This window comes from Drosophila ficusphila, unplaced genomic scaffold (assembly GCF_018152265.1).
Source record: "Drosophila ficusphila isolate 14025-0441.05 unplaced genomic scaffold, ASM1815226v1 contig_855, whole genome shotgun sequence".
NCBI lineage: Eukaryota > Metazoa > Arthropoda > Insecta > Diptera > Drosophilidae > Drosophila > Drosophila ficusphila.
This window is the reverse complement of record NW_025064807.1, coordinates 1,492,498-1,518,327: the sequence shown is the minus strand read 5'-3', so window position 1 is coordinate 1,518,327 and position 25,830 is coordinate 1,492,498. Positions and strand designations below refer to the sequence as shown.

The 25,830-nt window shown below is 39.6% G+C and overlaps 3 protein-coding genes across 7 annotated transcripts; all 3 read right to left on the bottom strand.

Moving 5' to 3' along the window:
* Positions 1 to 469: 469 nt before the first annotated feature.
* On the bottom strand, positions 470 to 5,056 carry LOC108100085 (D-3-phosphoglycerate dehydrogenase). The gene is made up of 6 exons (XM_017203828.2): positions 4,850 to 5,056; positions 4,266 to 4,316; positions 2,899 to 3,053; positions 1,583 to 1,802; positions 1,388 to 1,520; positions 470 to 941 (listed from the first exon to the last, which is right to left on the bottom strand). The coding sequence occupies exons 1-6, from the start codon at positions 4,931 to 4,933 to the stop codon at positions 586 to 588; spliced, it is 999 nt and encodes a 332-aa protein (XP_017059317.1). The 5' UTR covers positions 4,934 to 5,056; the 3' UTR covers positions 470 to 585.
* A 2,392-nt stretch (positions 5,057 to 7,448) lies between these two features.
* LOC108100043 (voltage-dependent L-type calcium channel subunit beta-2) lies at positions 7,449 to 24,371 on the bottom strand. Of its 5 annotated transcripts, XM_017203773.2 has the most exons (12): positions 23,876 to 24,371; positions 22,305 to 22,331; positions 19,546 to 19,796; positions 18,716 to 18,832; positions 18,113 to 18,334; positions 17,926 to 18,040; positions 15,505 to 16,001; positions 15,278 to 15,445; positions 14,683 to 14,797; positions 13,962 to 14,225; positions 11,567 to 12,011; positions 7,449 to 11,392 (listed from the first exon to the last, which is right to left on the bottom strand). In XM_017203773.2, exons 1-12 carry the CDS (start codon positions 23,949 to 23,951, stop codon positions 10,912 to 10,914), a joined length of 2,778 nt encoding a protein of 925 aa, XP_017059262.1. In that variant the 5' UTR covers positions 23,952 to 24,371; the 3' UTR covers positions 7,449 to 10,911. The 5 variants fall into 5 exon arrangements, 4 of the variants coding, with proteins under 4 accessions (XP_017059262.1, XP_017059260.1, XP_017059263.1 ...); XR_001771967.2 differs by lacking the exons at positions 7,449 to 11,392; positions 13,962 to 14,225; positions 22,305 to 22,331; positions 23,876 to 24,371 and adding an exon at positions 13,376 to 13,588 and having other exon boundaries at positions 11,934 to 12,011; positions 19,546 to 20,814; XM_017203771.2 differs by lacking the exons at positions 13,962 to 14,225; positions 22,305 to 22,331; positions 23,876 to 24,371 and having other exon boundaries at positions 11,379 to 12,011; positions 15,505 to 15,989; positions 19,546 to 20,814.
* Positions 24,372 to 24,800: 429 nt separating this feature from the next.
* Positions 24,801 to 25,318, bottom strand: LOC108100044 (vitelline membrane protein Vm32E). The gene has a single exon (XM_017203775.2). The coding sequence runs from the start codon at positions 25,300 to 25,302 to the stop codon at positions 24,970 to 24,972; it is 333 nt and encodes a 110-aa protein (XP_017059264.1). The 5' UTR covers positions 25,303 to 25,318; the 3' UTR covers positions 24,801 to 24,969.
* Positions 25,319 to 25,830: the final 512 nt, after the last annotated feature.

The following is a 25,830-nucleotide window of genomic DNA, read 5'->3' as shown; positions in this document are numbered from 1 at the left end:
GAATAATAATGGACTTTAATTTTAAACTCGAGCGTATTAACATATCACCTTTGGTATATAGAAGTCCCAGTGAATCAACTGCAACCATTTCAGTTGGAAGGATTTATGCAAGCTGTACTTTTTAATAAATTGCAAAATAAACACAACCTAAAACTTTCTCTTGAACTGTTTTCGGTGTTTTACCAAAGGTTTTTATGTGGTACTGTGAGATGGAAACCTACCTACTCCAAAGCCACATAATATTTGTTTCTTTCTATAAAATATTTGTTAATTAAAAGTTACTGAAGACCACCAGTTATTTTCAGTGCCAATAAATGTCATGCAGTCTTTGATTTCTGTATTTTGATGCCGACTTATTCATCTTGTTAACAAAAGCACATGTTTAGCAGGAGGATATGATTTACATTTTTGTTCCGTTCGAAATAAAAAGCAGTTAGCTTTGCTTTTAAATAAAAATATTGCAATGATATGAAAGATAGTTTGTAGTGTTTATTATTGTTTGTTCTTATTTGTATTTACAATGGCTATTGTAAACTTATGCAAGGGAGTTTATAATGTGCTTGGGCTTTGCAAAATTCGACTGGTTTACTGATAGTGGGCGAGAGCATCTTTGTTGATGACACCCGCATAACTGGTGTACTTTGGCGAGGTTCCATTGAGGGCGATAAACTGCTCTGCCACCTCGACGGCCACGCGAACCTGCGCCTCCGCTGTACTGGCCCCCAAATGGGGCGTGGCCACCACCTTGGGATGAGCGATGAGGGCCTTGGTGACCGCAGACTTTGGCGGCTCCTCCGGATAAACATCGAAGGCCGCTCCTGCCACTTTGCCGCTTTCAAGGCCATCGAGCACCGCCTGTTCATCCACAATGCCGCCACGGGCCACGTTCACCACTTTTACGCCCTGTTTGCACTTGGCCAGAGTCTCCGAAGATATGAGATCTGCAAAGATTTAAAAGAAAGACATCCTTGGATTTTAAAACAATCACAGAAAAGTATAAACTATGTAAACATGTCTTCTGTGCATTTCCATTTTGATTTTTATAAATGCAACGATAATAAACACATTTTTCACATAAACCTAAGTGCAAGCTTAATCGCACTCTTAATCCCAAGCTTAAAATGTTTTATTTATTTAAAAGGTAACATATCTTCAAAAAATTATTTTTTTTCTTGGTCCTGAACATTTTGCTTTTGTTTATTTAATCTAGAATTAAAGATAATAGATAAAGTATTGAAAACAACTAACTTAAACGAAGAGGCTCAAAAGACCGAACTCGTTTCTCAGCACGTGCCAAGAGTATTAAAGCAGTTTAAAAACCTAATATATTATCCTATCAATAAATCAATCAAAAGTTCTTGCGATTCACAATAAAAGCTTAACTCACTTCTGGTTGCCGGAATGAGCGGCGTGTGCACGGTTATGTAATCCGCCAGTGGCCAGATCTCCTCGAGCGTCATCTTCTCGATGCCCGCCGCCTTGGCCTCCGCCTCCGTGGTGATGGGATCGTATCCGATAATCTGCAAAACACTCAAGGTTCGATTAGAATATCACGTGAAGTAAACACAATCCTTATCCGTACCCTCATGCCCCAGGTCTTCATGCGAATGGCGACCTCGCGACCAATGCGTCCCAGTCCAAGGACCGCCAGGGTTTTTCCATAGAGCTCGGTGCCCGAGTAGAGCTTCCTGTCCCAGCGACCCTCCTTCATGCTCTGGCCTGCGGGGACGACGGGCCGGGCCAGGGAGCCAATTAGGATGCACGTCAGCTCACAGGCCGAAATAGAATTGCCACCCGGAGTGCTGAAAGCGACGAGAGTTTAGTTAAACATTCCCTAAATGCCTCCATAGACAGTGGGTTCTCCTCTTCTATGTTTTTTGTGGGCAAGAGGTGGCGTTTGTTGTGACTAGACAGCATTATGCAAATGCCCTTCAAGGAAAAAAGAAGCGGAGGGAGTGTGTGTGGGCGAAATATGGCAATTTTCGCGCTTTCCTCCGTATCCTTGGCAATGCGGTGGGCCATCTGACATTGTCGCGACCAACCCGCAATCCTTCGACCCGAAGGAACCCCCTTTGCCACCTCCCTCGTTATCCATCTCCCCAATTGACACTCGTCGTCCCTTAATTATGCGTGTCAAACGGCGTCAATTGACCCAAGTCACGGCTCCGTCGAACAAAGAGGGCTCTGATGCGATGGCGACTGCCAATCCCGCGACTCAGAATGCGCATAATTATTCGGGCGAAGGGCCATCGAGGCTTACACTATGCAACAACCTTTCAATGCGCTTATTGTTATGGATATTTTCGGTATTTCTCAATAAATAATATATATGCAGATTATCTTAAATTGCTACCTAAGTTAATAACGTCATATAACATATTAAACGTATGTACTAAAACTAGGTGGAAGTCAAAAATATATATGATATAATTTAAGATTTGCAAAAAAAATTAGTATTTAGGTTGGGACACTGAGTTTCATTACCCTATTAAAAGTTAACCAAGATTTAAGGTAAAAAAAATATTTAAAAAAAAAATGTGTTAACAGCAATATGTTGCAAATTTTGTTTACAAAATATGCTTGTTTTATAAGTGAGTTTTTTAATGTCTTATTTTTAAAAATGTGTTTTTCTTGATTGATTGATCTTGGTTCAAAAAAAATTTATATATAATACATATATCCAAAAATTTATATGTACATAATTACCCTATTTTAGTTTATCATCCATGATTGTTATGCTTTTTCTTTTTTCTATTCTATTCTAAAATCCGAACAACTTGTGTAATTATCAACAACAGCCTTTTAACTTGAACCAATAATAAATAATAACTCTTCACAGTGTTTCAAACAATCCTTTTTCCCGCCGAGCAATGCACTTGGGGATTAGGGAGCACTTACTTCAGGACAACGACATTATGCGCCGTGGCTGCAGGGACATCGATGTTGTCTACTCCGGCTCCCGCGCGGCCAACAACCTTCAGACTCCCGGATCCGGCGGCCAGAACTTCCGCGGTTATTTTTGTATCCGAGCGAACGATGGCAGCATCGTATTTCTGAAAGCGGCATAAAATGATAATTAGCAACTGAGTAAGTATAAATATTGGCCTTTAATTCACCAAACCATTGATTGGGCTCATTACTGTTTTTCTTAAAATGTGGAATTGATACCCCTTAACACCTGCTGAAGTAAAACCGTTGTATCTTGTATTGGCCTGCCGTAAAAGTTTCTGGTTCCATTTATTGACCATTTCCAGTCATTTTCGGTTTCGCTGTCAACAATATTTTTAATGTTGGGGCACCATCGTCTGATCGGCAGTTGATTTGATAAGAATTACTCGATTAAGTGGTGATAACAGTGTCTAGCGCGGCAAACTTTAGAGTGGGTCTCGTGGAAAACAAATGAGCATATTTTTTTGTAAAACGAATATGCATTTAATCGCATTAAATTTGTTTACAATTTGCTCTTTTGAAAAATAGGGTCACAGACGTTTACATTGTTTAAATTGTTTACCAATTACTGGTTTGCAAATGAAAAACATGCAAATCCTAAATTGTTTTGCTCTTCACATAAAGCCAACAACACTTTTCAAGTGTTTTTTCGACCCTTTGAGTTTTTTGCGCAATTGTAAAATCAACAACTAAAACCATCTCCCTCAAAATCAAATAAAATTGTGCAGTTTTGCTACGTGCTTAAACTGATATGAATAGTTAGAAATAGTAGAAAAAACATTATTGCTTAAAATGAAAACAACATTTTGCATATAAAAACAAAATCAAAACAATAACGCGTTAAATTGCTTCAGAGGAAATTAAACAAAAACTCTGTTAGTCAGCTTGACTTAAAGCAATATCCAATATGATTTAATTGACAATTGTTATTGAAAAACAGTATTTAAAAATTGTTTATTCAATAATCCGTTTACTTAGAGATTGTAATATTTATTGCCTATGTTGCAAATGACCTCAAGTGTAGTAATACATTTTTAATTAATTTCAAATTGAGTGAAATAATAACAGACTGCCAATAACAACTAGTGGCGCTTATCTTTATATTAAGTTATTAATGGCTTAGCAACAGACTGATTGAAATATTACATGTTACCTATACTCGCACACAAGTGTGTAAATGTAAAATGCACTTATCACCTCTAATTCAGCGCACGTGTTTTAAAACCGCACTTGAATCGTTAGGAGAGCTTTTGTTTACTTTGGGTTATCTTTTTCATTTGTAAATTAACCACTGCTGCAATCCCAAAGCCACTTACCTTAACTTCCTGACACAATTCCTCCACGGGGAGTTTTAGCTTGTAGGTAACCTTGTCAGAAACAAAAAAAGAAATGGTCAACAACGTTGATTAAATTGTGTAATCAATTAAATGCAAGTATTTTCTGCTTGCCGACTTGTAAACACTTTAACATGCTTACATCTTTACAGTGAGGACTAGGAATGTAGAACTACATGTAATGCCATTTTTAATTATTTAAATTCTTTGAACTGTTTTTTTTTTATTATAAATATTTGTAATATCATATTGTTATTTTTATGTTGATTTGGTTGGCGTTTTATTGAATAAAAACAAAAATAATTTGTACAAATTAATGTAGGGTTATTTATTGTAAAAAAAATATTTTAAACAATCTAAAAGTGAGGTGAAGTAGAAAAATATTCAGACCATTTAAGTTTAATAATACTTTATTACTGACTTTAAATTTATGTTTAACTTAACTGAGGTATGTAAATATATTGACAGTTTGTTAATCGGAGAGAGTACTGTACTGCTGAGCACTTGTATGGGTGTAAGCTTTTGCACATAATCGCTTGTCACGTCAGGGGATTTAGAAAACTTACATTAATTCCGTGCTGTACCAGCAGCTCCACGCAGGATTTGTCCACTGCATCGCAGACCAGAACTTTCTTTATGTTCAGCGGCATATTCGATTTTGTAGATAATGTACTAAACAACAATCTGGACAACCGGTTGATTGTGTTAATTTTCGCCAATTACTTTCCGCAACTCGCGATCTTCGCCGCTGAGCAAACAAATTGAACTGACTTTGAGAGCGAAAAAACGGGCCATCGAACCTGACTTTGAATACGTTTGCTCTCCACTGCAGTGCGAATGTTGTTTTTCGTGATAACCAACTGGAAAGATCGGGGAGAGCCACTTGGGACCCAAGCTCTCTCCCTCTCTCTCTCTCTCTCTCTCTCTGTCTTTGTTCTTTGGAGTGTGCGTGCGAGTTGTTTTCGAATCGCAAAATTGATGTTGGCTGCAAAACAACAATTTTAACCCATCACCGACCCTCTGATTAAAAAAGTTTAAAAACATCACTGTTGGAAAAAAATAAATATACATACCTGATTTTCATTTAATAAAAGGGCAAGAAGTCGAAGAAAGCACTTGCAAACCCCATTTAGTATATACAATTTGTCACAAAAGTGTTTTCGCGTGAAGATTTTTTTATAAATTTCCCATTCTTATTAAAAAAAACCACTTTGCCATAAGTTTTGAGAAAGATTTTTTTAATTTTATATTATTCATGTTTTTCTTAAGAATACACAAAAAACAAAACATAAATTTTCCAACTATAAAAAAAGTTATAACAAAAACAAAAAAGTCTACTTATTCTCCACTGTCAAATAAGTGTTTTCGTTTTTACATTTCTGGAGTTTTCTCGAATTTTGCATATGCTTGTACGGACAAGTTGACTTTTAGGATCGACTAGATGATATTAATATGCATTTTGAGCATTTCAATGTCAGCTCTCCGTACTTACAGACGATAATAGTCGTATAAATAAGTGTTTTACAATGCCGGGCAAAAGAGTTTCTTTTGATGTGACCCCAATTGGTATATTACAGCCATACCATTGGGAAAAGGACTTCGGACATTGCAAATATGTTTAAATTAAATATAAGAAGTGTCCAAAATATAATAAGTCGGACAAAAAAAGAGAATAGGCTCGAAAATAAGCCAGTAAATGGTCGGCCGGGTAAGCTCTGAAACAGAGCTATTCGGATTATAAAGAAAAAAGTATACCAGAACCCCATGATCTCAACAAGAAAACTGGCTGAGGAGGTAAGGGAAGAATGTGGAGTGGATGTTTCTCATGAAACTATTCGCAGAACTATTAGGAGCCATAATTTCACATCCCGAGTAGCTAGAAAGAAACCCCTGTTATCAAAACAAAATGTTGAAAAGCGTCTTTCATTCGCTCAAACTCTTTTGGATGAGCCCCCAAGCTATTGGAACGACGTGATTTTTTGTGACGAGTCGAAAATAATGTTACATTATAACGAAGGACCCAACCGAGTGTGGCGAAAACCGTTGTGTGCCCTACAAAATAAAAACATAATACCGATTGTAAGATTCGGCAAGCTGTCCGTCATGGTGTGGGGGTGCATCTCAAGCAAAGGAGTGGGTGATATAGTATTTATCGAAAATACGATGGATGCTAAACAATATCTTGACATTTTAAAAACAAATTTGGTAAACAGCGCGAACACATTTCGTTTTGGGCGCAGCTTTAAGTTTTACCAAGACAACGACCCAAAACATAAGGCTGACAGTGTACGAATGTGGACGCTCTATAATTGCGGTAAGGTGATTGAGACTCCAGCCCAGAGCCCGGATATCAACCCTATAGAGAATGTGTGGGCGTATTTGAAAAAGAAGGTCGGAAAAAGGCATCCCACATCGCGACCAATGCTAAAGGAAAATTTTTTTGGAAGAATGGAATCAGATCCCAATAGATTATATAGAAAAATTAATAAATTCAATGAAATCTCGACTCCAAGCTGTTGTTAAGGCCAAAGGACATCATACCAAATATTGATTAATTTAATTACATCAATAATAATTATTATTATCACCCAGTTCCTTAAAACGAAAACACTTATTTGACAGTGGAGAATAAGTAGACTTTTTTTGTTTTTGTTATATCTTTTTTTATAATTGGAAAATTTATGTTTTGTTTTTTGTGTATTCTTAAGAAATACATAAATAATATAAAATAAAAAAAATCTTTCTCAAAACTTATTGCAAAGTGGTTTTTTTTTAATAAGAATGGGAAATTTGAAAAAAAATCTTCACGCGAAAACACTTTTGTGACAAATTGTATATTCTTGATCAGGATCATCAGACGAGTGTATCTATGTATGTGTTTCTGTCTATCCGCCTGTCCGTCCATATAAACAAGAACTAAAAGAGCTAGTTTGTTAGGATTAAAATGAAGGTTCTTGTTATTTATTTTACGCAGCGCAGGTTTTTTATGTTTGCCACGCCCACTCTGAAGCTGACTAGCCCAAAAATTTGTGGTGCGCACAGTTTTTGTATTACAAAAATCTGGGTTCCAAATTTGAATACGCAGCGAAATGCACCCACTTTACATTTTCATACCCAATCCATTGAGTTTTCCAAGACCATCCCATAAATAAGACAACAACCATATTATTTTCAATATTTTTATTGTATTTGCTTTTATTTGCAATTTAGCTTTCATTTAACTACGTATTTTCCAAAAACATATTGTGAACAACATTTGAATGCGGAAAATGAAAACAAAATCAACTAAACATGGCCTAGGAGATTGCAGAAGATCGTCCATATCGTTAAACAAGAGGAATATTACAAAGTTCGTAACAAAATGTTTTGATAACAAATTGAAATATCATAAACTATTTACACACAATTCTTAAAAATTGCTGATTGGATTTTAGTTACTGTTTTCTCATTTTTTTTACAATATGTATATGTTTTGCATGTATAAAATATCTATATAAATTTGGATTCTGGGTTGATATTTCCACAATTAGTTCGTGTTTATTTCTCTGGGGTAAACGGTGTTTGGTTAATCATAATATATTCAATGGGAAATTCTCAGGCGTGCGTCAATATTTCCACTTTCTCTTCCAGTTTAATAAGGGATTTAGGCTAAAAAAATAAGGTTTGCCGTTTGTTTTTATCAAAGTGGCTTGAAAAGTAGAGAAGTTATTACCGCTAAATTTAATAATATATAGGCGTATTCTTTTTTAAAGTTTCGGTATTCTCGCTATAAAATTTGTTTGCATGTGTGTGTTTTCTTTGGTTTTTAAGAGTGTCAACAAATTTAAATTGCTTTCTTTTTGTTTTCATTTGGTTTTTAATCGGAAATAAGTTTTGATTATTACAAAAAAATTCCTATATATTAGAAGCAAACCTGTTCTTTTTTTTGCAAAAATGTTTTGGGACTTCTTTTTGTCCATCTGCTAGAAGGTTATGTAATGGAATATATGAATTTATCAAGTTTAATTTTCCGAAACTTTCAAAGAATTCGAGTTGAGAAGTTTAAGGCATCTTACAAAATATCTCCAACATATTCCTATCAGATCTGATGAAATTTTCATGGCAAAGTTCGCCTTTCCGTTGCCAGAAAGTGTCTAACAATATCTGGGATAATCTATTATATTTACTCAATATTATTTTGTTCATATTTTGGTTTCCACGCTTACAAAATGCCGGCTGATGTATTTGTATCGGTTTAAATTTTGTTAATTATAGTAAGAACATACATATTCATGTATAAATGTATATGCACCTTTATAAATGTGTGTATCTTTTTTTTATTAATATATACCATTATCATATATTGAATTACCAGTTCTGTGAATTATGTGCAATATTCTAACATACACATTCTCATCAACTGACCATTTAAACTTAAGTATTCCGTTTGTCGCCTCCTCAGCTGCGAAGGATCGTATCTAGTTTTTTTTAAACTTTATGCTAGTATTAAAAAGTAATATTTCATTTAGGTTTAGCTAATACGTAGATCATTTTTGTTTGTTTGCCACTTTTTACAAGAAGTGCTTGCGTATCGTATGCTGCTTTTGGTTTATTTATAAATTGTTGTTCCTCATATTTAAGCGCCTCCAGTGCCTTGGCCAAACACCCCATCCATTTCCTCTGATGAGAAGACATTCTATCTCCCGAGTAATTTGGAACAAAACCTTTCTTTAAAGGACTCTCGCTATTTCCCCTCCTGAATTTTGCTAACAATTTCTTTTAGGTATCTGTATTTGTCGTGCGCTGTTCAAATTTGCTTTCCAAAATTTAGTTATATCACCTTGTATTTCTTATATAAAAAAGTACTAGATTTTTGCATTTACTCTGCATCGTTCTATCAACTCTGTCCGTCGTCTGGAAGTAAAACACTCCCCGTGAGGTTTTTATTATCCTTCGTCCTGGGACAGCAGGATGTGGGTTCTGTGGGTGTGCTTACAGATCAACTAACTATACATCTCAACGCTTACTTCGAGGTGGCGATCGATTTGAATGCAGTGCGGTTCATCATTGTTGGGCGCTAGCTCAGTTCGACAACTAATGATCGACAAATTTAGCATGTTAGCATGGTGGTTGGAATTGTAAAAGGAGTGCTCGTTCGGAATGGGCCAGATCAACGTTTCTCATCTCGACATTACGTGTAAGGTACTTACAATACTTGAACAATAATTTTGACGCATTCGACTTTAGCGGGTAATGATGGTTCTCTTTTCTTTTTTTGGTTTTGGGCGGGGAAATGGAGAATTTTCGGTGTGGAGTGCTGTTGTGTAATTCGATTTGATGGTTCATAAGGCACTGGTAATTTAAATCGCTATACCTAAATCTGGATCATCGAAGAGATCTTTATGGTGATCCCCATCCAGATTGGAGGCCTGTTCGCGACTTGCAAGTCCAAATCCAACTTCGATTTCGAGATGCAATCGCGAACTGTGCGCTTTGGCAGGTGTGTGGCATGATATGGTGTGACAAGGTATCTAGGTCGAAAGTATTGCTGTTGGAAGAGGAAGATCTACTCATGCATTTGGTGGCAAGACAGTGCGTTTCATACAAGCTTAAAAGGAAGTTGATGAAAGTTCTCAAAGGACTCGAAAAGGTAAGTCAGGTTATTGGATGTGTTTACAAGGAACTATTCGGTATTATTAGATATACTTTACGTGTCGAACTAAAGTTCCTAAGTAGACAACTAAATCTGGAAGATACAATTTGTTATCAGTCACCAAATATAGATACTAAGTTAAGTCCTTCGAAAATGTTTGTAGAATAATTAAACTTTTTAAAAGTTTAAAAAGTATGAAATTCATCTCGTAAATTACTTGTTATTTGAATTTGAAACGCAGTCCTATCTCACTTATATTTTCAACTAGAAGAATTCCTAGTAGATATGCTGAAGAGAGTGTGAAGATTTCGGTTCTGCGTAGAGGAAGAAACAGGATGGATGCGAGAAAAGGGTATCGATTTGAGATTAAAGAGATTTCAATCGGTTCACAGTCAACTGATTGTGTGTTGGTGTGGGTGTGTTTAAGTGTTTTTGTGTGTGTGTTGGTATGGCTCGACTTAGATTAAGACACGTTCACTAAATTATTAAAGCTGACACTTATTTATGTACTTAGTCAATCGATTGCATAACAAATACGGGACCAACAAACTCTGTTGGGTGGCTGCGGACTCGCATTAACCTTTAATTTTCCCAACTGACGACTAGCTTAACTCTTAGGCTTAGACCATTTAATTTAAATTCACATTACCCAAATAAAATCTGATTACACTTAGCTATAGCATTTAAGACACATAAGGCCCCACTTGGCATTGGGCTGCTCTCCTTTTTGGTTTTTGGTTTTTGGTTTGCTTTAACGTTTGCTCTAACCGCCACTTTAAACGCTCCCTTCAACTTTAACCGGCTACTTTGTGTGTGTGTGTGTATCTGTGTGTTTCTGTTTGTGTGTGTGTGTGGCTACTGAACTGATCTGATCATCGAATGGAACATTTACAAATGTGTAGTGTATTCTTGCTTTTGGCACTGCTGCATTTGCTGCACTGTACTCGTACTGCTCCCAAAAAACCTAATCGACGCGGGGTGGCGACTGAAATCTCTTCAATAGAACCGATCCGTGCTCAGGATATCCTCCTCGTCCTCCTCCACGATGATCTTGTTGCGAATGGCATGGGTGACGGCCTCGACCTTGCTCATGGTGGGACTGAGGAACTCATCGCGCAGGGATCTTGGTGGGTGGTTAAAGGACGTGTCCTGCACGGAGTATCGATACTGCGATTGCGATTGAGATTGGGATTGCGACTGGGATTGGGAACGCGAATGACTCGCAACCTGGTGCTGTGGAGGATTGGGGTACGAGTGGGTGGAGGTGGTGGTGTAATGGGTTCGGGGCTGTTGATACGACTGCGGCTGGTGCAGCAGTGGATAAAGCTCTCGGCGAGATTGGGGCACCGGGTCGAGGGAACCCTGCGAGGTGGAGGACAGCCAGTGGGTCCCCAGAGAGGACTGACGTGGCAGGTAGGACACGGGTGCTCTATTAGTGGGCAGTGATGATTGGCGGGGCAGGCCCAAGGGTCTAGACCTCTGCCTGGATTGTGATTGAGTTAGATTTAGAGTTTGAGATTGAGGCTGAGATTGATTGAGAGACGGAGGCTGGTGGTGAGTCATGTCAAGATCAAAACTATTGTCGCGTGCTTCCATCAAACCTGGCACTCTCGCATCGATCTGATCCCACCCCTATATCCACGATTCCTACATGGCATTAAGCATTCTCCTACTACTCCCACCACCTCTGTGCGGACTGTATTCATCGCGATCGACAACGGTGGCTCCCCGTGGCAAGTCCCTGGGGTCATCGATCCGCGTGGAGGGTCCGTAGCGGGAGCTGCTCATCCTCATCTGGGCCTCCTCCCTCTCGAAGTCCTGATCGTCTAGTAGGCGGCCACCTCTGGACAGATGGCCGTGATGGGAAGCACCGCTGGGACCGCTCCGCATCGCCGGATACTCAAAGTTGCGCTCGTCCAGCAGCTCGTCGCTGTTCAGATCGTAGTGCATGAGGTCCCGCTCGCGCCGCTCGTACCGCTCCCGCTCCCGTTCCCGCTCGTAGCCGCCGCCCCCTCCGCCGGCGCCCACTCCGCCGCCGCGCTCCTGGTGGCGCACCGAGGTCGGTTGTCGGCGGCTGTGCTGGTAAGAGGTTCCTCCTGCAAAACGGTCAACACAGGCTCTTGTTAGTGAATATATAATTATTATCTTTCTTTTGGGGGTAACGCAAAGAACGGAAAACAGAACCAGAACTAAAGCATTCAAAAAAGGGGTCAATAGGCGATAGTTGGGCGGAGGCAACAGGCCAAAGGTCTCCAAGTTAGGAGTTGGGTCAGTTAGGGTTTTGTGTGCTGAGACATCTCAAGCTAAAGGGGTAATACCCTACTTATTTCTAAAGCAAATCTTTTTATAATTGACCTCAGCTAATTCAGTTACATTAAAACTGGTGGGGAATAAGTAATAACTCAATAACGATTCTTTAATCTATTTAACATATTTAATTGGTTGACTTGGTGAACAGTTAAATAACATTAACTGTCTTAAGGGTATTTGCATGTTTTCAAGAATTATGTTTAATATATTCAACATTTTTTAAGTTTAATAACATTGTGATATTTTCATTTGTTCTTTCAATAAAGTTTTCATTTATGCAGGTGATTATAAGACTTTAGGTGGATACTTTAATACGTGATGGGACCTGATTAGCTACTACCTTCTACTACTGTGATAAAAAAAAATTTTATGAGTTTAGTGAACTACACCTTAATGAAAATTTTAACAACTCTTAAGTCTAAAGTGTTAGTGGCAAATTTAACGTTTGGTTAGGTTTTCAACATTTTATTTAAAAAGTAACATCTTAACTGAAAAAAAAAAATATAAAAAATAAACAAAGTAACAAATCCTAGCTTCAATTATGCATGGTTTAAGTTCTTGGGCAAACAAGGATGATTTCAGGGGGCGGTAACAAAGGTAACCAAAATGGAGTGGGTCAAATTGCACAAATAATGTAACGCAAAACACATCTCGGGGGTTCGGTACTCACTAAACCAGAGCTAAACGATTGCATGATTTGGTTTTGGCAACTTGAAATGGTGGAAACATAAGGATCGACAACAACGGAATACAAGTACATATACGTATTATAACTGAGTTGAGTTGGGAAAACACCCGGAAGAATGTGAAAATCGAGTAGAAGAGCTGGGCGAAGATCGCGGCAGTTTAAAGTCGCACAACGCCAGGTGTAACTAAAAACAAGTACAGAGGTCAGTCGATACAACGAACGATTGTCAGTTCGTGGGTGGTTCATGGGTGATCGGATTGGATCGATTGATGTCGGATGCCTGATAAAGCGATCGGGACTTCTACGATTGCGTGCTAATCGGAGTTAGTCGGTTAGTAGAACTCAAACGGCAGAGAGTTAATCTCAGTTGGCTAAAATTAGTGGGCAATCTATGGGTTCTAAGCATGGTTTCATCATCTCATCTGGAGTTCTTGAACGTTTTGACATGGCAAAGAGTTGTACTTGTGGAGATCGTCGGAGATGTCGGTCGGTGGGGTGCTTTAGCATTTTCCATTTGATTTGGTTTTGATTTCAATTCGGTTTCAATTGTCTTTGGCATTTTTTGTACTGTTGATGTCGCAGTTGTGTTGGTCTGGTTGGATTTGTTGGATTTGAACTCGGTTTTGATCTATAGCATTGTTGTAAAGGGACCGGGTATGTCGCGTGCTGTGAATGCTGTAAAGTGTGGTCACAAAAGAACAAAAGAAATAAACGAAAAGTTGAGGATACCGGAGTTATCAGTATTGATATGTACAAGAGGTGTCTAGAAAGCGGGAGTCGTAAATAAATGCCATGAGCTGTAGCTACATACAATCGATGGGTGGAGATGAGGGTCGATTTGTTCTATTTTTCCTCTGGGAAACCGAAACTACTTTTGATAAACGACTGGTTCAACTGGTTTATATTTCGGGACAAAATCTAGCTAACTTCAAAGTACAGTTACGGGTCCTAAAAGACCCAAGTTTATCGTTTTTGTTTATGGTTGGAATATATATTATCGGTATAAAGGAAACGAAACGGAAAAGGAACAGTATAAAACGAAATTTACCTTGGTCCCAATCGAACTCCCTATCCCAATCTCGTTCCCGCTCTCTCTCCCACTCGCGAGCCCTCTCCCTCTCCCACTCGAGGTCCCTCTCTCGATCCTTGGAGCTGCGATCGCGGTTGAACTCCCGATCCCAGTAATCCCGTTCCCTTTCGCGCTCCCGCTCCCTCTCCCTGCTATCGCGATCTCTCTCCCGACTGCCCTCGCGCTCTCCGCCGGAAATGCCCATCCTGGGATCCTGCTCATCGATAAACTCCTCGCCATCTACTGCTCGCACACACACATTTTATCGGCGGTTTATCGGAGGGAGAGAGAGAGCCAGAAGGAGATTCGATTGGTTTATCGGTACAGTCATGGGAATTTGAATTTGAAAAAGACAAATTTTAGAATTGTATTTTGTATAATTGTGTTGAGTATGTTGAGAAGCAAATGAAAATAGTTTACTGCTGATTTCTGATTTTATGGCATATGCATACATGCGAGTATTGTCGCTATGTTTACATATACTGATATGTGATTAATGGGTCGGATCGTATTCGCTTGAATAGTTGGGGGTGAGACAATGGGTGACTCTGATTTCGATACCGGAATTGATATTGGTACTGATATTTGATTGAAATTTCGCAGCTTGTTGGGCATGGACTGGGACTTGGTGGAATCGCGCGAATGAAAATGGCAATGCGACCGTAAATGAGCCCTACTAAACGGGCAGGGTTTCATTTACCTGGTGGCGTTGGACCCAGACGCGCAGGATCCGCGGAGGGCGAGGCCTCCTGCGGCAGGGGGCGGGCGATGGGCGGTACTGCTCGTATGTCCGGGTGGGTGGCCTTCCAGTAGGTCTGCAAGGGAGTACAGATTGGTTTAGTAAGTCACTAGTTGGTATAAATCATGTTATTTTATCTTGTCTTACGAAATGTGACACACTAATTCATAATTAATTGTATTACAACATTTTTACAGGCTTAAAAACTCCTACTCAAAATAAAAAACATAAATTACAAATATTTTTAGAGGGAGGTGTAGCCATATTTTTTCATTAAAGTATAAAAACTAATTAAATAACGAAATATGCGTATACGTAATATTTATAAAAATTGTAATTATTTAAAAACGACACTCATTCATTTTTTACATATAAACTAAAATTGAATAATAAACTATTCATTTATTTTGTTTTTTAAATTTGCATATTATTATCTAAACGGCAATGCCCACTTAAAACCTCCAGTGCGTATACGTTATATTTTGGAAATTGAATATTTCCCTTGCAAAAATCTCAATTCCAACCTAAGTACACGTACACCAATAATTAATCTTACCTCCAAGTACTCGGCAATGTGATCGCAGGCGTCTTCCAGCTGATTCTCGTCTAGGATTACATCGAACATATCCGGTGGACATTGGGCTAGTTTCTCGGCGGCGACCATTTGAACGGAGAGGTTTTTCGCCTGCGACTTGCCACGTGATTTGATCAAACGCTGTAAAACCTGTTAATATAAGTGATTAGTGATATGCAATTAGAATAAGTAATTATCAAAGACCTTACCTTACTACTACTAATCTTTAAGTACACTATTGTTGGCGCTAATGAAGTTTTCGCTAGTTGTGACGGATGATTGATTGTATCACAATCGAGCACGACCAGCTGGAGGGAGCGGGCCAGCTCGAAGATGCGCTCGATCTCCTCCTGGACCTTGCCGAGGCAGTCGCTCCGGCTGGACGACCGCTCCATGATGGCCCGCTTCGAGGGGTTGTTCATGATGGAGCGCTTGGCCAGCGAGATGTCGGCCATCACGCGGGTGATGATGATCCGGCCCTCGAAGCGGTGTTTCAGGAAGTCGAAGAGGGCCTTCTGCATCATGTCCGTGACCTCGTAGCCCTTGAGACTGGGCCCCACCAGGACGACGGGCCTCATCGAGGGCACCACGTCGTAGGGACTGGCCGTCTCCTGTTTCTTGAAGAACGGCTTGCGCTTCTCCTTGTTGGCCGCCGCCGCCGCGGCCTTGCCATGTCGTCCTGGTCCCATGGAATCTGATTCGTCACCTGAGCGTTAGTATCATGGCAAACAGGACGAGATAATGGCAACGGATGAGCGAGCTTATGATTGGTACGAGCCAGTGCGATCGATCAGTACGAATTGCTAGGCCAATTTCATATATTATATCGTAAATACGTAAGACGCTTGTTGTTTGTTTTTTTTTTCAGTGTTGGTTAGTATATACAGTGTTTCGAATTCGAAAGGGTTTCCCCTTTTTGCGATTTGTGGGTTTTTGTGTTCGGTGCCAGGTATACTTTTGTCTCGAAATTTCAGGTTGTTTTGAATTTTTGTCTCTTTTTTTGTTTTGGTAACCGGTCTACGCACCATTTAATGCTGTTCAAAATGCCAACTCGAGGGTGAGGTTTCTTCCTAGTTCTAACATCTTAATTCTACTCGAATATGAAGTGTTCTATTTGCTTAGACTTTACACAACTCTAGGTAATTGGTAACTAAGTATGGGTTTCAGTTAGTGGGAGTTCGAATTCTTTTTAAACGGATTACATACAGCGATTTTAAACGACAACAGAACAGCGTGTTTCGTAGCTAAGGATACACATTTTAGGTTTTACGGACAGATGATACGTATTTTGGTATGAAAGTGTAGCTGATACTGGAGTATATTGAATTTGTTACTTACGAAGAGTGTGAATAATTCGTTGAAACGATAAAAAAACGGTTAATTCTATGCTCTGATAAATCTTTATAATTCTGTTAGTTTGATAACTTGTTTTTAATAATAAGAGGGCAGAAAGCGTATAGAAGTAATTTTGCTATCAAAATATTTGCTACTGTTAATAAATGACTTATAATAATTTTTAACCGAATTTTTTTTAATTTAAATTTTAATATTTGAAAATAAAACCAGATAATACAATATTTTTGATTTTGGCATTGTTTTTTAGTTCTTTTGAGCTTAGGAAACATTGTAGCATACTTTTGGGAACCTTTTCAAGAAATTTACAATCTCAAAACCTTTGTGTGAAACCTCTGCTTTTTTTTCCTGAAACTCACTCGAAAAGCTAGCGATAGTTTTTGCGATTGAAATGGGATTCTGAGGTTCTGATGAGAGACGTGGACAAACCTGTTTTTTTCTTGCGCGGTGTTGTACTGTAGGGATCTTGGGTCGCGTTGTGGTTGTTCATTTTGTTAGTGTTGTCAACCGTTTCGGTTTCAGTGTTAGATAAAAGAGAGTTTGAGTGCATTTAATAGTGTTCACATTGGCTAGGTTAATTTACAAGCAGACCATGAACGAGGAGCTTTGATTTAGACAAACTAGGACGGATCAAATCGTGGCTATAGAAGCTCAATTAGTTGGTGTGTACTTTTGTGTGTTTACAGTGGTGAATCGGGTTGAGGGGTCAGGCAATCTGGGCCGACATCCTGGAGGACTTGGCTTTTCATGCTGGGGATCTAGGATCTAGCTCTAGGCCGATATATAGAGACCGTTTGCACAACTAGGATCTGATTTGCATCGGATTGCCAGGTGAACTCAATACAGTAAAGCATAAACTTGCACTCGTTTTATGGATGTCGCATGATATATAATTAGATCAAACACAAAAGTACAAAATTACTGGAATTTAGCTTGGCCCACTTATTTGGTTTTTTCTTTCATGGTTTCTGATTTGGTTCGCTTCAAATGAAAATCATAAAACACGCCTCCAATTACAATGAAACATCGAAGAGCTCGAAGAATCTCAGCTCTCGTCATCCATCAGTCGAAGCTATGGATGCTAATTAAACACAGTGGGCCTCTCGAAAAGCGGAGGCCCGGCTCTCTCTGACGATTTACAAAAGTAAACACATTACATAGAAGACAGCGAAAAAATATATAGATTGGAAATTAATTCGGTTCACAGAATAGATACGAACAGATACGAAATAAAACCTCGCCCAAAAGAAATCAGGAGAATGAAATGTGTGTCATACCAGGTGTGGGGGGTGTGCTACCTCGAGATGGCTCCGCACCTGCTTGTCCGCCCGCACCAAGATTCCCGCTCGACGAGCCCTTTGTGCCATACAGTCTTGAGGGTCTGGTTTGGTTCTAGAATCACATTTGATTATGGATTAATCTATAGGGTATTCAACTCCAAAGGGATGGTATCCCATGTCCAACCTGCATGCGAATGTTGTCTAGCTTAGCGGGGCTGGGTATGAAGCCCACATCACAGCCCTCCTTGACCAGCCGGCCGATCCACCAGTTATTGTCGTACTTCTCCTTGATGTGCAGGAACTCCCGGATCTCGAACGAAACTGCTCCGCCCTGCACCGGCGAGTCGTCGTCGATCGCGCCATCGTATGCTACGTTGGTTCGCACAGCGAACGCCACTGGTTTGCTCTAAAAAACGTTTCGAATTTAATCAGAAAAGTTCATTGAATATCGCCAAAAAATAGCCACAAAATCATGGATCATTGTGCTACCTAGCAATTGGTGTTTTGAGCTCGTAACTAACGTTCTACACATAGTAGATATTATTTTAAATTAACCGGAACAGATCTTATGATCTATAGGCTACCGAATGCAGAAGTCTATTATTAAACAAATATTAGGCTCGGAAAGTGCGACTTAAAAAGGTTTACGTACTCTTAAAACTTGGTGTATTTTTCTAAATACAAAATTGAAATTCTGAATTGTTTCTTAACACTCCAATTTATACTTTGATAGTTTTAAATTTTATGGCTATTTTATAGATAGTGAGAATATTTAATAAGTACTCACCCTCGCTTTATCCAACTGGCTTAAGGCCTGACGTTCCTTTTCTCGCCGAAGCGATTCCTTTTCCTCGTCTAGCGACAGATCGGATGACGGTTGTGAGTAGTTCGAGTCGGCAGAACCCTGGAAAAGACCAAACCAAAGTGGTTATTAAAGAATATACTCTGCCTAAATAGGGCTGTTTGAAAGATAAATACATTTGCCCAGCCATCTGAAAATCAAAACAAATTAAATTGGCCTGCTGCCAGAAGCCCAGCCCAAAACTCAAGAGGGCAAACAATGCAGGCCACCATGTATTATTTTGATTATTTTTGTTGCCGCTCATGAAGCAACAGTTGGTGGCAAGTACATGAGCAATACGTTGCCAAAGGAGATTATTGAAATTTTGACATGAGTCTAGAGTATCTAAATTGCAAAATTCAAAGCAATTATGATTCACGCATATTCATAGGAATATGAATATTCAACGTTAGAATGTATAATATATAATAAGGAATAAATTGTTCCTAACCAAAAAAAGTCAATATTATAGTGTTTTTTATTAAATTTTATGAGCGATATTCTTTTTCTTCCATTCAAATGCTTAGAAGTAAAAGCAATGGTCCTATCATATTTAAGATGTATCTGAAAAGCGTATACATATGTACTATGAAGGTTCAGAAACGATAATTAAGCTTTTTCAACTATTAAGAGATAAAGTATAGTATAAGTGGATAACTAGTACTTTTAATGAGAACAAAATTTTGCTAGCACTGAATAAAGGTAAAAAGGTCAATTTACAAATCAAAAAACACTGATTAATATTGAACCCATTCTGGTTTGGTGGTTTGCAGCACCTGTGTGAATAGTTTGTTGTATCCACTCTGGTAGGAGGGGTATCCAAGGCCAAATCGAGACTCTCGATGTTGGCCACCCTGAACGGAGGGTGCATCCGAGGAGGAGGCTCGCTGCACCATGGGCCTGTCAGCCCGGTAGTCTTCTTCGAACGAAGATATCTTGCCGATGTTTCCGACGAACCGGTGCGATGACAACAGCAGCAACCACAGCACCACCAGATGGTGCGATTCTGGTGCCGATGATGATGCTGCTGATGATGGTGTTGATGATGATGCTTGTGGCTGTGGATTCTGGCAAGTCGTTGAGTTGGCAATGGTTACGTATGCTCCAGGACTATTTTCACTATCCGTTTTCGTTTGGTGTTGGCAATGCGTGGCTCTCGGGGGGCTATCTTTGTACTTATTCGGAGGAATAACACTTTACACTTTATGAAACCAATCAGCAATCAGCACTAGTTTGTATACGTTGTAAAAAGTGTATAAAAGCACTCGGATTTGGTTGCTCAGGCATGTACAAAATTTCTATAGCATACTCCACGTTCAATCTCCTTTTTGGCAGGACACAAAAATTGATTTATTGCACTTTTGCGTATGATTAGCATTGACATTGGCAATATTCTTTGGTTAACGATTGTAATCATCGGGTCAGGCGGAATTCGAATTTGACACTGACACAAAAACACCGATACCCAGTGTGCGAGCGAGATAGTTAAAGAGCAAGAGAGAGATTCAGCGACAGAGAGAGGAAAAGAGAGAGGCGATTGTCAAACGGTTTGGAAGCCACAGGCGAAATAACTTTAAATTGTTAACTGGAAGGGATTTCCGCAGCCTTTTCTCGCCTTTGTTTCAGCACAATTTGCATACAGGTCTGGCGATTCCGAATTGATTCCGCATCGGTGGGGTTTTCTGGCCCCAGGCAAGTTAAAAATAGGAATTTATGTCAGTGGCGTCGGGTCGCGGTTCTCTGCTCACATCACTTTTCTAGTATATGCACACAAAATTCACTGGAAAACTCGGGCGGAGGGGGCGGTGGAAAAAAGGCGAATAGGTCGCGAAAACTGATTTCCTTTCAGCGTGGCCGTGTTCCTTGTTCTGTTTTTCTTTTCCGAAAACCAACCGAATCCTTGCGTTTTCCAACCCGTTCACTAGCTTTATCCTGTGCCGATTCGCGGTGTTATCTTCAACAGGACTTCACTCGATTCACATCCTTTGATTTCGATTCGATTGGGGCCCTCGCCTTTCCGACATTCAAACGGTTCTACTCCGCACGCAAACTGAATCGTTTCTGTATGTGGAAGGCGAAAAGTCCGCTCCGCTCCGGGAAAACAGTGTAGAGTTTTCTCGTCCGCTTCCAGTGCGTAAATGCTCCACTCGTTTCGCGTCTTACACACATATATAAATGTAAATATATATAAACATTCCTGCGCACACACCAACACCTCGAATGTAAACAAATTCGGGTTTCAAGTGCGAATTGTTATGGTTCGTCCCACTGTGCCACTGGAGTTGTTTGTGCTGCAAAAGGGTCTGCTTTTCATCACCCCAACCACCCACCGAAACCAAATCTCCATCGAAATGAGCGCGCTGTCATCGCTGGTCAGCGGTATGCCTGGAAAATCGATAGCACCATCACTCCTACGGGAGGGGGTGTGGAAAAGGGGAGAAAGCGGGTGTCCACCTGTTGGCAACCCCGACAATCGGCCGCGAGCGCCAAACGCTCCCAAAGGGTTACAGCTGTTTGTCGCAGCAAATCCATACGTAAATTTAAATACGTAATTTTCTTATCGCAGATGTAACTGCAACTATGTTGAAGGTACTATAAAGTTTTGAGTTTGGGACTTTTGTTCTTGTGGTTTTGTTGTAGCAATCTTTAGTAATTATACTTAGACACTGTTTTGTAGTTTTGGAATAATTTTTCTAATATAATTCGAAATTTGAAATGGTCTAATATAAATTCACTGTTTTGTAGTTTTGAAATAATATTCGATTATAAAATACATTTAAAAATTTCAACATTTCTTTTTAATGTTTTTGAAAAAGGGTATTTTTTACATTATGTTGTTTTCGAACACCAACCAAAAAAAGGAAATACTTCAGCTCCTTACTGCATTTAATGACATTTGGTATGGCATTATGTATCCCTACCATTTACTAACAAGTGTTGTGTAAAACTATACTAGGCTTAGATTTAAATAAATGTTGGGTTTAAATAGCAATCATTAGAATTTTGTATAAGAGTTCAGTAAGGTACACAAATCTCTGATCATTACCAATAAATTACAATGCAAAATTTAAAATAAATGTCATTGCCTTAAACTAGATAAAGAAATAAATAATTATAAAATAGATTAATCAGGTAGAAAATGTTATTTTCCTTAAATTTGAATACATCTCTCCATCACACTGTGCCCATAACGTAAACATTCCGTTTTCCATTTCCTCACTTAAAGTGACAGGAGGCGAGAGAGCGAGAGGAGGAGAGAGCATTCAATTACTTCCAGACGAGCGAGAACAGAGAATGACAATAAGGAGAGAAGACGCATGCGCAGGAGCCAATTCTCCACTTCCGCTCTGCGCAGACGTCGGCTTTCACTGCTTCCACTCTTTCTATTTCTCTTTCTCCGGCTCTCCCCAATTTAACCGTTAACGGGGAAGGTCGCGGGCGATGGTCCCAATTTGCGTTTACACATTTCCAAAAGGCAATACCAAAAACAAAAGGGGATACCCCCTTTTAATCGCGGGTGCGGGGAGGCGGAAACGGGGAGGGGTTGTTCTTCGGGTCGATTCTTTGTTTACCTTTCGCCGATTGTCCAAAAGCCCCATCAAAACTTTGCAACGGGCAAAGTGCCCAACAACTAGTAATGAACTTTGGTTGCCATCGATACCCCAGCGCCACCCACTCACAGCCCAACCCCCTCCCCCTCATTTCCCCCCTTTTGTTTGCTAGTTTTTCTTTCTGCGGGTGGGTCAACGCTCCGCTTCTGGATTCCAGTGCAATTACCCGCCCCCAGTCCCTTGGCAAATATTTTCATGGTCAGCCCGATTGCTCCCCACTTTTCCGGCTCTGTCGATGACCGCGCGTCAGCAAATTACTCCTCACCTTTCGTTTGGCATTTCATTGCGGCCACAACTTTCGGATGGCTTAAATGCAGACCAGTGGATTCCCCCACTTTCGGTTTGCCCCTGTGACAAGTTAATTAAGCAACAAATTGAGTTAACACGCAAACTAATGATTTTAAAAAACTGATCATGGAATATCTGGGGAATAAGCTGTCTGTTCTTTCCCACTTACAACAATTAAAAGGTATGAAGCTTATTGTGATTATTTATTGGATCTTAAGCCATAAAGTTTGGATGTTTAAATCTAATAATAAACAAAAATATTTAAAAAATACTTTATTACAACTGAACTACTCTTTTCCGGCAGTTTATATTTCTTCAAATTATCTGGCTTATTTGCAAAACTCTCAAACCAAAAGTGCAATCTCAGACATTTTTGAAGTCCGCACAACTATCGACAGAATGCAAGGTAAAACCTAGAATCCGTAAAGTGGTTTGCGAGTGCTGCAAAAGTATCAACATTGACTGTGTTTATGGGGCTCGCTGCAGATTTCGAATAGGAAGATTTCGAAGATGAGTAAGCAGTGTGATAGCCTCTTTGGCCCCCTAAATTGTCTGCGAGAGAACCAAGAGAATATAAAAAAAGACGCGACAAAGTTGTAGAAACACAGTGTGTTTTATAATAAAATACAGAAATGCAACTAATTTAATTTAACAAATAACTATTCATTTTTGGATGCTAAATAAACTAAATTAAATAAGAAAAACAGAAATGAGATAGATTGGGTGCCTTCAAAATTGATGTTAGCCCTATTTTAATACATAAAAAATTAACATTTTATAAAAAAGTTCAAATATAAGAAAACTGTATAAAAAATAATTTGTTATCTATATATTATTTATTTACACAACATTTAATATTTGTCTACAATTATTGGTGGAGCTTCAAATAATTAACCAAAAATAAGTTGTATTCCTTGCGGACAACGGGTCGTATGAGCAATCTCAAGTCGGTTTATCCCTAGATAATCGCTCATCCGCCTAGTGGCCACCCAGTGCTAATACGCACTGTAGGCACTCCATGTGTGTGTGTATTTAAATGGTCGCGAACAGGCTGACAAGCTGGGCGAGCAGTCTGCGAGCGATCGAGTGGATAAAAATATACGGATTCCGCCCGGGCCCCAAGGGGGCAGGGCCGCGCCATTTAAAGGGGGCATCGAAGGGGGGTTTTGGTAGATGGTTTCCGAATAGATGATCCTTAACTGCCCACTCACCCGACGGTTCTTGTTCCTGAAGGGCTTGTAGGACTTGCCCTTGTGCTTGGCCCCCAGATGCAGCTTCTTCATGGTGGAATCTCAGCTCGGAAATGGAATCACAATAAGTACGAAAAGGAATCGAAACCGCAGTGTGTGTTGTTGTCCCCCCGAATTGTCAATTATGCAATCATTTTTGGAATCGTTTTGTGCGGTCGCGCAGCAAAATAAACAAACACTCAGGCGTTATGGCCACTAATCGTCAAATGGCCAAGAACCACAACGAATGGGGTCACAATGGGGGGAACTTTTAGAGCCCGACACATGGCAGCGATTTGGATGCGGTTAACGCCATCCTGCGATGACAGCACTGCTGGAACTTATATGCACAGATATCGGGAGCTATATGGACGATTCGAGTGCGTGATCCACTTTGGCTAAGGAAATGTGGAGCAGTTTCGAGCGGTTCGCGGCGGAGACGAATAGCAAAAACAACCGACCGACCGCACTAGACAGCAATTTCGACTGACAATATTTTTGGCACCCGCGCCGCATCCATTGACAAAAATGCCCGAGAGAGAAATCCACCGCCGATCGCAGAGAGTTAGTAATGGGAAATTCAAGAGGTGAGCTGCTCGGCAAATGCTTTTCAATAATCTGCTTAATGACGGCTGCAGTAATAATACAAATATGCGGTGGCAATTTTATATCTGAGTAATGTAGGTCTATGTTTATTTGTGTATATTTTCAGGTGTCATCTGGGTGACGTTTAAATATTGAAGAACCACTATGATATTTTAAATAATGTTGTCAAAATACTCTTTACGAGTATAATTTAATTTCCTTTTATTTAAAGGCTGAAATTTATTTTGTAAATGAAAAGTAATTTGAACTTCTTTACTGAATATTTAGAGTATCATACTTTGGCACTTTTAGCTTGATAAAAAACAAACCTCGTTTTTTTTTCAATCGCTTTATTTCAAGTTGTGTTTTATGTACAATAACAATTTACATTGTTTTCCAGAGAGTGTGTTCACCAAAAAGGTGTTTCTTTAAACCAAAATCATTGCCGTTCTTGTTAGTCATTATCCTTTCAGTTATTCCTTCTCTATTATTGTTGTCCATGGAATCCCTGGACTCCCAATGCTCGCAATTCCTCCATCAAAGCTGCAGTTCCTACGCTCTGGCGAAACCTGGGCGCCTCCCGCCTTTTTGGGTTTCCCGCGTAGAGGGGAATGGGTTCTGTGTAGGCTCCCGAGGATCCATAAGCAGGAGCTTCCTGTGGCTGCGAACAGGGAGCAGGTGCCAATTGGGGCTGGCAGCTAAATAAATAGTTTGTGGGGCAGGGAGGAGCCGCAATGCCAGGAGAAGAGTATCCGGAACTCTGGCAGGAAGCACTTGCGTAGGCCACAAAAGCAGCGACGATCAAAGCCACGATCTTCATGATGATTTCTGTATTTTCCAACTGACATTTCACAACCTGAATTGGGCATTCTTATAGGGCGATGCGTGTACTAAATTAAAACTCTGCATTTTTCACGCACGCTTTAAAAACTGCAATGCCTAGCAAGCAAATTAAACTAGGTGAAAACCAGTGGCAATTGAGGTTTAGCGGTCTTGCAAAGAATTTGTCACCTTTAAAGACAAATGATTTATTGTCGCCATGCAGTCTGTCCCTATTAATGCGGATTAATCATAAAGTATTGAAATAATAGGTGCAAAGTGCTAGGTGACGGATTTCTTTTTATTTTATTTTAATGGTCTCAGCTGTTTTTCGACTGTTAGTAGTGAAGTTTTTGTGGTACTGACCAAAATATGAAATCATATTGTGTGAAATTGGGTGAAGCAATAAGAAACCAAAACAAAGAAAAATCTGTTTGCGTGATTAAGTTGTTCCGGAGCTAATTGTCATATATTAAAAAATATATATTTAATACAATTGTAAAACAAATAAAAAATATATCATCTTGTA

Coding starts and splice junctions, on each gene's coding strand:
- LOC108100044 (XM_017203775.2), bottom strand. CDS start 25,302: ATGAAGATCGTGGCTTTGATCGTCGCTGCTTTTGTGGCCTACGCAAGT.
- LOC108100085 (XM_017203828.2), bottom strand. CDS start 4,933: ATGCCGCTGAACATAAAGAAAGTTCTGGTCTGCGATGCAGTGGACAAA. Junction 4,317..4,849: donor TGGTACAGCACGGAATTAAT/GTAAGTTTTCTA, acceptor GTTTCTGACAAG/GTTACCTACAAGCTAAAACT. Junction 942..1,387: donor GCTCATTCCGGCAACCAGAA/GTGAGTTAAGCT, acceptor AAATCTTTGCAG/ATCTCATATCTTCGGAGACT.
- LOC108100043 (XM_017203773.2), bottom strand. CDS start 23,951: ATGAAGAAGCTGCATCTGGGGGCCAAGCACAAGGGCAAGTCCTACAAG. Junction 14,798..15,277: donor ACATTGCCGAGTACTTGGAG/GTAAGATTAATT, acceptor ACTCCCTTGCAG/ACCTACTGGAAGGCCACCCA. Junction 12,012..13,961: donor GGAGTTCGATTGGGACCAAG/GTAAATTTCGTT, acceptor ACCGTTTTGCAG/GAGGAACCTCTTACCAGCAC.